Source organism: Catharus ustulatus, chromosome 10 (genome assembly GCF_009819885.2).
Source record: "Catharus ustulatus isolate bCatUst1 chromosome 10, bCatUst1.pri.v2, whole genome shotgun sequence".
Lineage (NCBI taxonomy): Eukaryota > Metazoa > Chordata > Aves > Passeriformes > Turdidae > Catharus > Catharus ustulatus.
In genome coordinates, this window is record NC_046230.1 from 1,896,720 (window position 1) to 1,909,683 (window position 12,964).

The window sequence follows — 12,964 nt, forward strand, 5'->3', positions numbered from 1 at the left end:
CAGCACCTGCACAAGGAGGAGACTGTGACACAAAGCTTCCCACTACAGAGAAATTGCTGCATCCATCACCATCCTTTCAGCCCAGTTAATACAGTTGTGTTAGTCCTGTGCTCCACTTCACCCACAGCTCCCAGAACAGCTCCTTTTTCGAGTTTGAATCTCCAGTGTTACATTTCAAAGCACATTTTGCTCAGTACTAAGAATAATCAGTCCTCTGGGATGAAGCAGATCACAAAGCCTGAAATGGATCTGGAGTACTTTGGGAGGAAGAATCTTTTGTGAAGGGTATTGGACAGATCCACAATCTGGCAGCAGTGCAGAGGCTTTGAGAGCAGTTCAGTCTTTCCATTTGGTCCGTGCTCCTCAGGTGTGGGGCAAAGGTTCAGGCTTCTCTTGGACCATCCTTGCTTGATGAATATTTGTGTTATAACACAATGTATTAGTCTAAGCCATTTGGTTTGGTTTTTTCCCCAGATAGTGCTGTTCTTTGTGTGCCTGCACAGACTGGGTTTATATTCACTCCTAAGAAAATGGGGTTTTTCATCTTTTGGAGCTACCAGTGAGCTGAAAAATCATTTATTTCCACAGTGCTAATAGTAGGCAGCTGTTTGTGGTGACAGCAGGAAAAAGAGTTATCTAAAGATCAAAAAGCTGAGTTTTGGGAGGTAATATGTTATTAGAGCAAGCATGACCTGGTGTGATAGATTTAGATTTATTTTAGAAAAGGTTTTCTTATTCTGTGCTCAGTCCTGGAAATATTTCAAGTGAAATCTAATGCACAACTTGCAGCTGGAACAAGCATCTTAAATGGCAGCATCTTAAAAGTTACATCCAGATATCCATGGGCAAGGTTTCCAGGTGACCAAGCCCATCATGAAAAGTAGCAAATGCCCTCAGCTGTGAAGTTTGTCACGGTCTTCAGCTGTAAATCCCTCACAGGGAGTACTTGGACAGCTGGCAGATTGTACCAGCATCAACAAGTGTTCCCCACACCGTGGTTGGTAAAGGAACAGCTGTAGGAACAGCTCTCCCTGTGTGGTGCTGGTAGATGTGATGTCTTCAATGGAAGGTTTGGTAAGTGCAGAACATTTGGTTGCATAGCCTGTTATTCCAAAATATTTGAATGCCATTGCCAGAAACAGCCTCCAGCTCGAGGAGCTGCTCTTGGAAGTGCATGAGAAAGTGTTGCTGTATAAATCAGTGGGGTGCCAGGGTTAGGAACTCTGTGAGTACTCTGACCATGGCTGCTTTGTCACTTCCATTTCAGCTGGATGCTGAAAAGGCCAAGTTGAAGCTGAAGAGATGGGGTCCCCGAGATGCCGGCAGTGGCGGTGGAAGGAGCGAGGACATGGAGTCAAGTGGAGATTGTGATGATGAGGATGGCTGCCAAGGATCTGGGGACAGGGTGCACACTGCAGGTAAGCACAGCTTCTGCAGGCACTGAGGGAGCTGAGAAATTCCTGTGTCACCATGAGGTGGACACAGCTAAGTCTTACACTGCTTGAATTGCTGTCAAAATCCTACTAAATTCAAAGGATTTGAATCTTAATCTGTGAAGAGCTGCAGTAAAAATAGAATGATACAGATAGCAACCCAATATAATTTAACACTTGGCATGCAGATAAAAGACTTAAATGTAGAGTGAATAATGTCTGCAATGAAATCTGGATCCCAGGAATGCTGAAGAGCCTTCCTAGATAATGTGGGCTCTTCAGATAAATAGAAAATTGATAACCTTATAGAGTATGCTAAGTGTTAACAAAAACATTTATTTATTGCAAAATGATATTCAAGGATGTGGCAGAGTTGACTCAATGTATATATTCTTGAAAAAAAAATAGGAAATACCATGAGATTTTTCCCTGATGGTGAGCTGCTGGTTAAATGAAATTTCTTGATAGTCTCAGATATTGCATTCTGCAATATTTATTCATTAAATTACTTGAATAATATGTGATCAAGTGTAGAATCAACTTCAGAATCTAACAACTTCCACCATCATACTGGCAATGTAATATGTAGTTAAATCCTTTCAGTAACTGAGTAAGAAGTAAGATGTTTCTAAATACTTGATATTATTGGTTTACCTCAGCTCTTAAGTCCTGATTCATTTTGCCTCACCAAAATGTAACTGGTTTAATTTACTGTACTGTAAATATAATGGGGATTGGATGTGCAAATGCATGAAATACAGGTAATAAGAGTGCTGAGAACAATGCTCATTGAGATGGCTGGAGCTCAGGTAGGTTCTAAACTGCTGCTTGGTTCTGCTGAGATAAACAAATACCTTTTCCTTGTCCCTTTGCCACTGGGTGGAGAGGGGAAAGAGGTGTCTCATACTCAGGTAAGATTTGCAAATACGCTGTGATCAGGTTGTGGTCAAAACTTCAGCTGTCCATATTGTGAATATTTGTTCAGGAAAACCAAACTTAAAGATGTACTTTGGAATGTGTGCAAAGTGTTACAGGTAATTGCAGTACCAGCTTATAAACACTTGAATTTTTAGTTTGCACTGATGGCCTGTATGATCAGGGCATCATCACACAGGGACACTGTTTTTAAAAATTGTTGAATAATTACAACTGACAGATCAAGCAGAGGTTTTCACCATCTGCTCACCAATATTTTTGAACAAAGGAATTTGGATACAATGTTATTTTAGAATTCTTTGCCTAACTGTTTAATTGTTTACTCTTTTTCATCCATAAGCAAAGAAAAGACTTGTAGAGGTTTTAGACCCTGGGGATTTAAGAAGATAAATACTGTAATATGATTTCCTCTCTGTTTGGAGTAATAGAAACAAAAGCCAGGTGCTTGGTAGTCTTCAATGAACAATCCAACTGTTAATGCACCATTTGGGGAGGATGTGTATCCATGCTTCCATGGACAATGGCAGAGTTCAAAAATAAAAACCTGAATGCTTTCAAGACTTGACTTTCAGCTGTTAATAATGGAAAGCTACTTAATGTCACTTTTCCTCCTTTTTTTGCAATCTATTTAATTAAAACATTTTATGCTGATATCATCCTGGATTTAAAAGAATTGTATTTATACAAGTGGCTGTTTCAGAATTTAGCAGGGTGTATATCCAATTAAAAAGGTAGTTACAATAAATTTTAGAAAATGGTATCGATTCATAACAGAAGAATAAGTATTTCATTGTGTGACAATAGTAATGTTCTAGCATAATTAGCTTTAAAATATTGTACTGTATACAAGCCACTAGCAGTAAATCTCTTTTCCATATCTGGATACAATTAAGAGATAAAATGCAGTAATCTCATTATGGAGCTGCTTTGCTTTAATAGAATGTTAAAGAAAAACAAACATGAGATTAGTTGAATTTCCCCTTGCTGCATGTCTGTGAGATGATGTTGGCTGTTGTACAGCCTGTGAACTTGTATTTCCTCAGCTTCAAACCCATCCAGTCCATCTTCTGTTGTTTTGTGGAATATGACAGCATTGCCTGTTCCCTGCTTGCCTGGAAATTCAGTGGTGAATTGGCTCTAAAGCTAAATCCCAAATGGAGCCCTGGTTTGAGGGGTGGTGAAGTCAGTGGGAATGTCCCTTACAGGTGGGGGGAGATGCAAATGGGAGCTGTGAAACACCAGAGCTCTTCAGGGCATGTTGGAGCACAGAGTCACACAGCAGAACTAAAGGAATAAAAAAGAAATAAAAGCCTTTCCAAACACAGACTTTTTGGCAGAGCAGTCATGCTTTTAACAAGAGGCACATGAAAAACAGAGGAAAATATTTCAGTGTCAGCCTCTAAATGGTGGAATTGAGAATGTAGTAAATATGTACTACATCTGTCATTTATTCAAAACTATATGAAAATTATATTTACTGCTCTGTGTTGAGAGCATTGCAAAGGACTGAGATTGCTTTTAGTTTTCAAAAACCTACCGAATGCTCATTTCTTTCTACTTCCTACCAAAAAAAAAAAAAAAAAAAAGGAAAAAAAAAGCCTTTTCCTTACAGATAAATGGCCTAGAATTTTGTCAGTCTATGGATTACCATCATGAAACATTTCTGTTCCCAGCTGTTTGTGAAGATCTCCCCAGACAGGGCCCACTGCTGATTCCCCATGTTGCTTTTCCAAGCTGCTACAGAGGGCTGGGCTCCTCCTGGGTTTTAGATTTCAGCACATCCTGAGTGGGTGAGCACAGAAGTGATTCTGTGTGTATATTCCAGCCAGGTCACTGTAACACCCTTTTCCCTCTTTTGTTTTTTATTCCCTTTTGCTTGGGGTTTTCTGTCTCTCTAGTTCAGCTCATCCTACAGTGGACAGTACAATCCTGTCCTTTTGTTTGTCACCTTCTGGCCTTTGAGACTCATGCCTGCATATCAATTCATCATTATATTTTATGTCTATAATTAAGATACATGGCTGTCTATTAGCTAGTGCTGGGATTTTGCTTATCTTTGTTGCAAATAAGTCTTTGTTTGACCCATTCACTCTTACCTGAAAAGATCAACACTAATGATAATGGGCTTAATTATCTATTCTGTATCATGTGTGTTTATCCAAGTGATTCTTATATGAACAAGATAAATTCTCAGGAAACTAGAATTCTCTTCAAAAATTATGGATGGTAGGAGATGCTTTATAATGTCCTATTCTCACAGGCCTTACCAATTACCCTAGGATCTCTTCCTGGGGAAAGCTGTGGGAACAGCAGTTTCTCAAGCAGCCCATGTGTTATTTGTTGGCAAGTACCAACTTTTTAATGACAACATCTGTGAATCATCTTTGAACAAAGCTTTGTTAGGAGAGATTTAAGAAGAGGAAAGCCAGCCATATAAATCTTGAGCGTGGATGGGGAAGTTTTGCTCTGTGGTTTGCCCTGCTGCAGTCCTGCAGGTTTCTAGGCAGAAGGGCAAAGCAGCATCTTAGGCTGAGCCTTGCTCACAGAACCAGTGTCTTAGATGGGTCTGATCACAGTGTGAGTCCCTGGTGGTTAGTCCTTGTTCTTTAGCCCTTGCATGGAGGTGGTGGTGCAGGGATTGCTCAGTGCCCTGCAGGACTGAGGGAGAGGAATGAGAACTGCTCATGAAAAGGGAGCAGCAACAGACCCACACTGGATCCTGCCTCTGCTGCCTCCTTTTCAGGGGAGAAAAATGGCTGGTGAAAAGTGAAGGAAGTCTGTGCAAGGAATTCCAGTTCCCAGCTCTGTGTTGTGATGAGGTCCCACCCAAGCAATGACAACCAATGTTAGGTGTCAGTTCAGGGAAATCATCACTCCTAAGCAAAGGTGGGGGAAATGTTTAGGCCACAGGCAGGCTTAAACCTGTGTTCAGTGCAAGGCCAGAGTGGCTGTGGAAGTTGTGGAGCACTGTGGTGGAGAAGGTTGTGCTGACACCACTCTGGGCACGAGTCCATGAGCACACCAGCCTGCAGGGCAGTCCCAGGTATTCCTGTATCTCTGTGTCTGATGTTTCACACAGCCAATACAAGACAGAAATTAATCCAAGCTTCTGTCTTGAGGAGCCTGATGCACCATCATGCAAAGTCCCAGGGAGTGGAGCTCGTGCTGGACTGCAGCTCTCCTCTGGCTGGCAGGGCAAGCAAACAGCACAGGTGCAGGAAAAGGCACTTTAGTGCATCCTTGGGCTCTCCTCCACTGACAGAACAGACAACCCCGAATGTGTGGTGCACTTGAACTCCAGTCTTTGCACCAGATTCACCTCTCTGGGGTCAGGATCTATATATGGCTCAAAAAGCTCAGGTGGGACAGGTGCTAACCCCACTCCTGCCACGCCTTGGAACTTGAGATGTTGGAAATGTGGAGCTTTCCTTTTTCCTGGCTCACTGCCTTGTTCCACACAGAGACAGGATTCTGCTGTCCCCATCCCCAAAGCAGTGGGCATCCATGGAATAACAACAAGTGCCTGACCAGTGCTGACCCTCAGGCACAGCAGATTTTATACAATACTTTCAGTCGTGCCTGTCAGTGCAGGCAATCAATAAAAAATCATCCTGGGACATCCCAGCCAGACTCTGACCATGACTCTGGGTTAAACATGTTTTATTACTGTGACTTTTGCCAAATGCTTACCTAATCCCAGTAACAATCTTCTTCTGTACTTCTTTCTAATTCCTTCATGAAGCTCCCTCCGTTTAACAAGAACTTTCAGATTTCAGACATCCCAGTTGGGCACCCTGCCTTATTGTCACAGCTTATTGCCTGGGTGGGAATCTATAGCAAATCTACTTGGAACATTGAGATGACATGATTCCAGCTCTTGCCTTTCATCTTGGCTCTGTAGACAATCCCCATTTTTCTCCTTATCTTTCAGAGTATCCTGGCTGTAGATTTCTTATTTAGAGTTTATGAGAAGGATGCATTTTTGCCCCAATATGCCTTTACAAGTGCAGACAGGTAAATTTTATTTTTTCTCATTGCCTTTGTCTCATCTGTCTCATTGCTTTCAACAGCAATGGGAAGTTAATGCATTTCTCTGACTGCTTATGAATGTTTTCATTATCAGTTTTTTCCTTCTGAATATCAAGATTCTTTAATGCTTTATTATGTTATCATTCTCCCAGCTTGTCTGTCTTTTCTTGGCATCAGTATTACTGTCTGACCTGTCATTTTAATCATACTTCATTTCCATTCACCGTGTCACAGGATACACTCACACTTGTATTTATCCAAATACGCAGTTGTTCAGCTGCTGATTTTGTAATTATTAGTACAAAACATCAATATTCTGAGATCATAATATCTGCTGGCAGGCAGCCATGCTCATCAGCTTCTCATTGCCACATGTCCTCACAGATGATCCTGGCTCACAGAAATGCTGCATTTTCAGTGTCTTCTGTCTTCCTGCCTAGAGAAACCTCTCCATCACACCTCCTCCCCACTCTGCTGCCTTGCACAGCCATTTCTCTACATCTTTTGTTGCTCAAGACATTTTATCTCCAACTCTCTTTTTAGACAGCCTATAAATTCCTAGATTGCCCTTAGTGTAAATGCCTCATTCTGTCCTCAGAACAGTATTAAGCACAGTAACAGGTTAAACCCTTACACAAGTTTGATATTTCAGGAGAACTGCACCTTGTGCTTGCCATTTGGGGTGGTAGAGAGAATGAGCCTCTGTCAAGGGGAGCAGAAGCAAACCCTGCCAAGGTCTTCAGCAAGTGTGGGGAGAGTGAGTGGTAGTTCCACAGCTGGCAAATTTCTGACTGTGTCTTCTGTTTTAGGATACAGTTTGGGAAGAGACATGGAGCAAAGAAAACCAGGAAACCTAAATAATCCAAATGAAAAGTGCAGAATTTTGATTATTTATTTGAACTTGGGGAGGTCTGGTCCTGAGATGAGTTACTTTGATGTCATAGTGGTGTCCCACATTCCCTCCTGGTACACTTGGCTCTCTGGGTGACAGTAGCACTTCCTGCAGGCTCTGCTCTGTGCAGCTGGGACCAGAGGGCAGCTCAGAGCAGGGAAGAGAGGAAATAAAAGAGAGAAAAGGAGGTTTCCTTATATCTGTCCCTAGGTAAATCTATTTTATAATCTGTCAGTAGAAGAACAAGTTATTTTTTGTCATTTGCTATTCTGCATTACACAGTATAATTTTAACTGGAATGAACAAAAGGAGAATCTTAGAATCATTCCTCAATCTTCCTCAGCCTCAGCATTTACATGACAATTTGAGGTGTAAAGGAATGGGATTTCAGTTCATTCAGATTCTCACTCCTGCACCTGAGGTGAGAGTTCCCAGCACCACCAGGGCTCCTGCTCAAATCCATTCAAGACAGGAGTTTTTGCCAAGTTGTAGAAATGATTTTCTGCATGACCAGATAAACACCATCCCTGCAGGAATGTCTCCTAATGCTGATCAGAGCAGTAGCTAGAGGAATAACAGACCTCTGTGACTCTCTGAACAGCTCTGGTGCCTTCAAAGAGGTAAAATGGTAATTGGGGAAATGCAATTTTAGCATTTCACCAGAGAAATGTAAATTACAGCACATTTCTGATCATCTTAGCACCATTTAGACAAAATTAAAAGGTAAAGCATTTTAGTTGCTTAGGGTACCCTAAGTCTTCCAATGCATGTTCTGTAGGAGGAAATTAAACATTGGAGAGATCAAGATAAAGACATTTGGGGCTTAAGTGTTTGCAGTAGTTCTGTATAAGCAGCCATCAGGGACTGCACTGGAGATCACTGAAGGGTAATGTGCTTTTACCAACTTCCTATTAAAATTATTACCAGCAATCTCTGTCCCTTGAACACACTTACTACAGCAGAACAATTTTCACTGCCCTTGTCAGCAGTATTTTATCTGGTTACTTTCCACAGGAGTAATTCTATGTGTACATCTATTTCTGGGCTGGGTTTTGAAAACAGCCCTAAACTGAAAACCCACTGATGTAATTTTCCAATGAGTTCCCACTCCATAGCATTTCTCACAGGTATTATTAAAAAGGACTTCTTTTAAACAGGAGTGTCACAGAGCTGAATGATCCCAAACAGGCCCACAGTCAAGCCACAAAAAGCAAGAACAAAAAGAAGCAGCTTGGTGTTTGATGGCTAAAATATGAGAAGGACAGGTTTCTAAGAAAAATGGCATTGCTAAACACATGAAGCAGAACACCTTGATCCAGGCTGTGAGAGCTCTCTGCAGGTGGATACTCTGACCCCAAAAGTTCTTTTTTCCTGAGAATGCCATTTGCAAGGAGCAGGCTGGCACCCAGAGCTCACAGGCCAAGCTAGAGGGAGGACAAAACCTTCACACAGAGCCCTCATGAGAGGTGTGGTTTAGATCCTTCTGACAAGGAATTCACCTAAAGACCTTGAAAATCTTGGTCTTGTCACACAGTGATAGGATAGATGTGAAGGCTGAAGCAATCTGCCCCAAAATGCCATAAAGCCAAAATCAATTGAGGAGTTAACAATGAAAGGTCCTTCAGATTACTCCAAAACTGATAACTCATTTAATGTGGAATCTCCCTTTAAAATATTAATGCCATTAGATTATAAGTTACCAAAACAATCCTGCAAGCCCAGGGGAAGTGTTCAGCTGCCAGCTGGTTTTTGTGGCACACAAGGGAAGAACAGTTACCTGGCCAGAGCTCCTTTGCTGCACCCATGGCACCTCTGCCACCTCCCCTCCTCACGTTTCTCCAAGGAAGGAGGATACTAAAATCAAACCCTGGGCCTTGTTTCTTCCAAAGTTAAGTTCTGCTAGGTTAATTAAGGTAAGGTTATGAATTACTGCAACCTTAAAGGCTTTAAGAAGCCCTCTGTCATCTCTCATTGCACACAACAAGTGACAGGCAGGTAGTGCAGCTGCTTGGCACTGGAAATAGAGCTGAAGGTTACTGAGAAATGAAAATACACTTTCTGTCTCTCCCTGCTGACACCTTCTCTTGTTTTATGATTCATAAGGAAAGCCTAAGCAGTGGCTGTTCTTTTAGAGGAGGAAAAGAACTACTCTGGTTTGTTTTCCCTCCCTTTTCTGAACCAATGTTTCTTGGGAGTGTTTTGTCTTTGCTTTTGGGGAGAAGCTGCCTTGAGTACACCAGGTGCACATTTGGAGGTTTTCTATTCCTTGATTGTCCATTTTAAGGTAAAATAGCACTCCTTAAAAGAGTTCTGTTGTGCCTGAAGCCAGCAGATATGCCATCAGACTGTCTCAGCTGAGAAATTTAGGATCAAAACAGTACCCTAAAAGAAAGCACAGTTTATTTTCACAGTAACAGAGAGCACAGCACAACTGCTCTGTACTCCAGACTCCATTTACTACAAAAAGAACAGAACTTCAGGCTGAAGTATGTGACATATCAACAGGATCAAGAATTTATAGTGCTGGATCTGGCTGCCTTGAGATCAAGGTATTTTAAAATACCTTAAACCAGCTGATGATCTTGCATGTACTTAAATACTTTCCCTGAAAAGTGTTCAAAGATTAAGCACATTATTCCTCAGCAGGTGATTTTGCATCTGGTTATCCCACAGTGTCTCCTGTCTGCTGGTTTTTAAGAGTGTGTATTTCTGACCCTGAAAGCAGTCAGGTATTATTTCCCTGAAATCCCCACTTTGGACAGACAGGTGGGACCTTTCAGAAGCCTTTTGGGGTGTGTTGGGCTCTAACATCCTCCAGCAGCCCCAAACTCAGGAGCCTGATTGAACTTGCAAAAGAGGGAAGTTAGAAACATTTTGGGTTTGTGTGAGGTGCTGAAGTGTGAGCCTGAATCTGCACAAACAGGGTGAAGTCCCTAAATCATGGGTGGCTGAGGATCATTATCCCAGTTCCCAGTGATGGAAAAGTCAGCTGGGTGCAAGATCCTACAGCACTTCTAACACTGTTGTTATCCTGGTTTCCTCTGTTTGCCTTCAGTAATTACCCCTCATGTTTACTTGTATCAGAGGCTTTTTTTTTTTTCCAAATTACATTCTATTCCTAGTTCTGCCTCCTAAATATCACAGTCAGAAAATGTTTTCTTTCCTTGTCTTCCTGTCTTTTAGGATTTAGACAGATTGTCTAATATTCTTTAGGCTGTCTTCTTTAATCTACCTATTGTGCTTGCTCTTCTCTGAATGCCTAATAGTTTGTCAAGCCAAATTTGAATTTTTCTGGAATAAAAAACTATAAAGAACAACCAAACTTGGAATATGAAATAAAATTGTTTTGGTTTGTTTTGTTTTTAATCTCTTGAGGTATCTTGTGTCACATTAGTTTGTTCATCTTCTAAATAAACAATTTTGTCAAGTTTCAGCTTAGTCTTCATTTCAGTGAGATTTAAGTCCATTTCCTGCTTTAATGCTTTCTGAAATGATGCACATTCTTGATCCAGGTGTGATATGCACAAGCAAACCTCCCTTGCTGCAGCAATCTGCTTGGGCAGCTCCATTGCCCAGAAAGGGTGAGACACATTGGTCTGGTGTCCTTTAGGGGAGATGGAATTAGCATTTTGGAAGAGGTGAAAGAAGTAACTGGATATTCTGGGGAGTAAACTCCAACTTTTGAATATGCAGACAGTACCATTTCTGTCACTGTGCAGAGCATAAACTCCCACCTGAGGTCCAGATGAGGCAGGAATGCTAAACAGTGGTGAGGCAAGTAACACCAGGGAGCAACTACTCTTTCAAAGTTTATTCAATTTACTTGTAAAAGTCATTAAACATTCTCACATCACAGCTTTAGCCCATTTACCATGGAATTGCTGCCCACAGTTAGCAGTTAATTCACAGAGATGAGCAGAACTGGGTCAGCGTGGGCATGAAAACCTCTTGGACTCACGAGGAGGTGGAGGGAGACACTGAAATCAGCTGATAAAGCTGTTACTTGCCTAGAGAACCTTAGAAATTCTCAGCTTTCCAAACTATTTGCCATTCCTCTCCAAATTAAAGAGATTAAAGAGAATTTGCTACTGCAGCATTGCCAACTGCCTAGTAATAAATCATCATCTGAAATTTCTAGCCCAGAATTAAGACTGGTGACTCAGACACACTGCTGACCATTTAGCAGTGAAGTCCTAATAACCCAGTCTGGAGCAGCAGGGAAAGGAATAGCTTTCTGATGGGAAGTCAGACAAGTAATTTCCTATTTAAAATTTGATTAGATAAAATCTTCTGAACATGTGCTTGTAAAGCAACAGCCTGTTTAAATATGTATGGAGCTGCAGGACACTGCTATGACAGCCAGCACAAAGAACATTTGCAGTAACCTGAACGTGGAGGGGCAAGCACAGAGCCCTGGGCTAAACTCCATCAGGATAAATCTCTTACACAATAGAAAAACTGATGGGGGGAAAGCAGTTTTCTTCCTGTTAAAAAACCCACAAATTTGTTTCTCTATCGAAAAGGTTTCATTTTGAAAAATGGAAACATTTGTTGTACATATGCAGTTGGAAGAATGTTCATTTCAGGGGATCTTTTTGTAGGTTTTGAACACAAAAGGGAAAATATTGATTCAAGCTGGAATATTTTGCCCCCTGCAAATAATATATAGCTTTTATAAAAATAATAACAATAATAATAATAATGATGTATAGTAAGCTTGATATTTTTAGCCAGAAAGTTCCTCTTGATTTAAAGGCATTACATTCTAAAATTCACAAGAATATAAAGGCCAGAAAAAAACAAGATGGGGGAGTTTGGCCTGATTCTGACCTAGTAATTGTCACTGGAGATTTTGCTTTTGACTTAATTGATTTAATCTTTTGACAAAGATGCTGCCCATACTGATCTGCAGCAATGAGCTTGGCCTGTGCCAAAGCACAGAAATTCCATTGGTTCAGCTTAAACAACTGTGACACTTCTTTTTTTTTTTTTGTAATATCCTGGTTTATCTAATGTACAGAGGTCATGACTGCATTTGAAACTCCTCTACTGATAATAAAATTTCCTATCAAAGCTGAGATGCAGCCCCAAATCTGGGATACAGCTCCATTGCAAGTTCAAGCAGAGAATCCCATTACAATAGTTTAGTACAATTGCAGCCAAGCAGGAACATTTTATCACTCATCACAAATGTACTTGCAGAATAGTCCTGAGAATTGAAATATCCATGTTATATTCAGGCATTAAAAAAAATACTGTTTTTGAAAATGACCAACTGGTCATGTTCACTGGAAGTTTTTCTCTTTCTCTCTTCATGGAGCTCTACATTTTTTTATTAAAGCCATGAGAACATCCTTTTGTTATTTCTCTTGAGTCCATGGTGTGAAAAACATTCATGTATTTCAGGCAATGCCTGCTGCATTTCATGGACCTTCAGGGATTTTTCTAGAAGTTCTTTGCCTTATCCCTGCCTGCCAGGGTCTCTCCAAGCACTGTCCATGCAGATTTCATTCCAGCCCTCCAAGGGAAGGGCTGGAGTGTGGAACCTGCCAGGAGCTGCCTGGGTTTTGCTTTTCCAAAGCAGAAGAAAAGCCCTGAGCATCAGCGGAGGCACCGAGTCATGAGGCTGGGCCATATTCAGAGGCTCAGGTTTGGAGGCTTTTCTTGTAGCTGC

At 41.2% G+C, this 12,964-nt stretch overlaps 1 protein-coding gene across 1 annotated transcript in view; it reads left to right on the forward strand.

Moving 5' to 3' along the window:
* The window catches only part of LOC117000876 (glypican-5-like), a 335,608-nt gene that overhangs the window by 245,255 nt on the left and 77,389 nt on the right, over window positions 1-12,964 (forward strand). Inside the window, exon 8 of the mRNA XM_033068932.1 lies at window positions 1,268-1,418. Within this exon, the coding sequence (XP_032924823.1) occupies window positions 1,268-1,418 (151 nt within the window). The remainder of the gene's footprint in view (window positions 1-1,267; window positions 1,419-12,964) is intronic.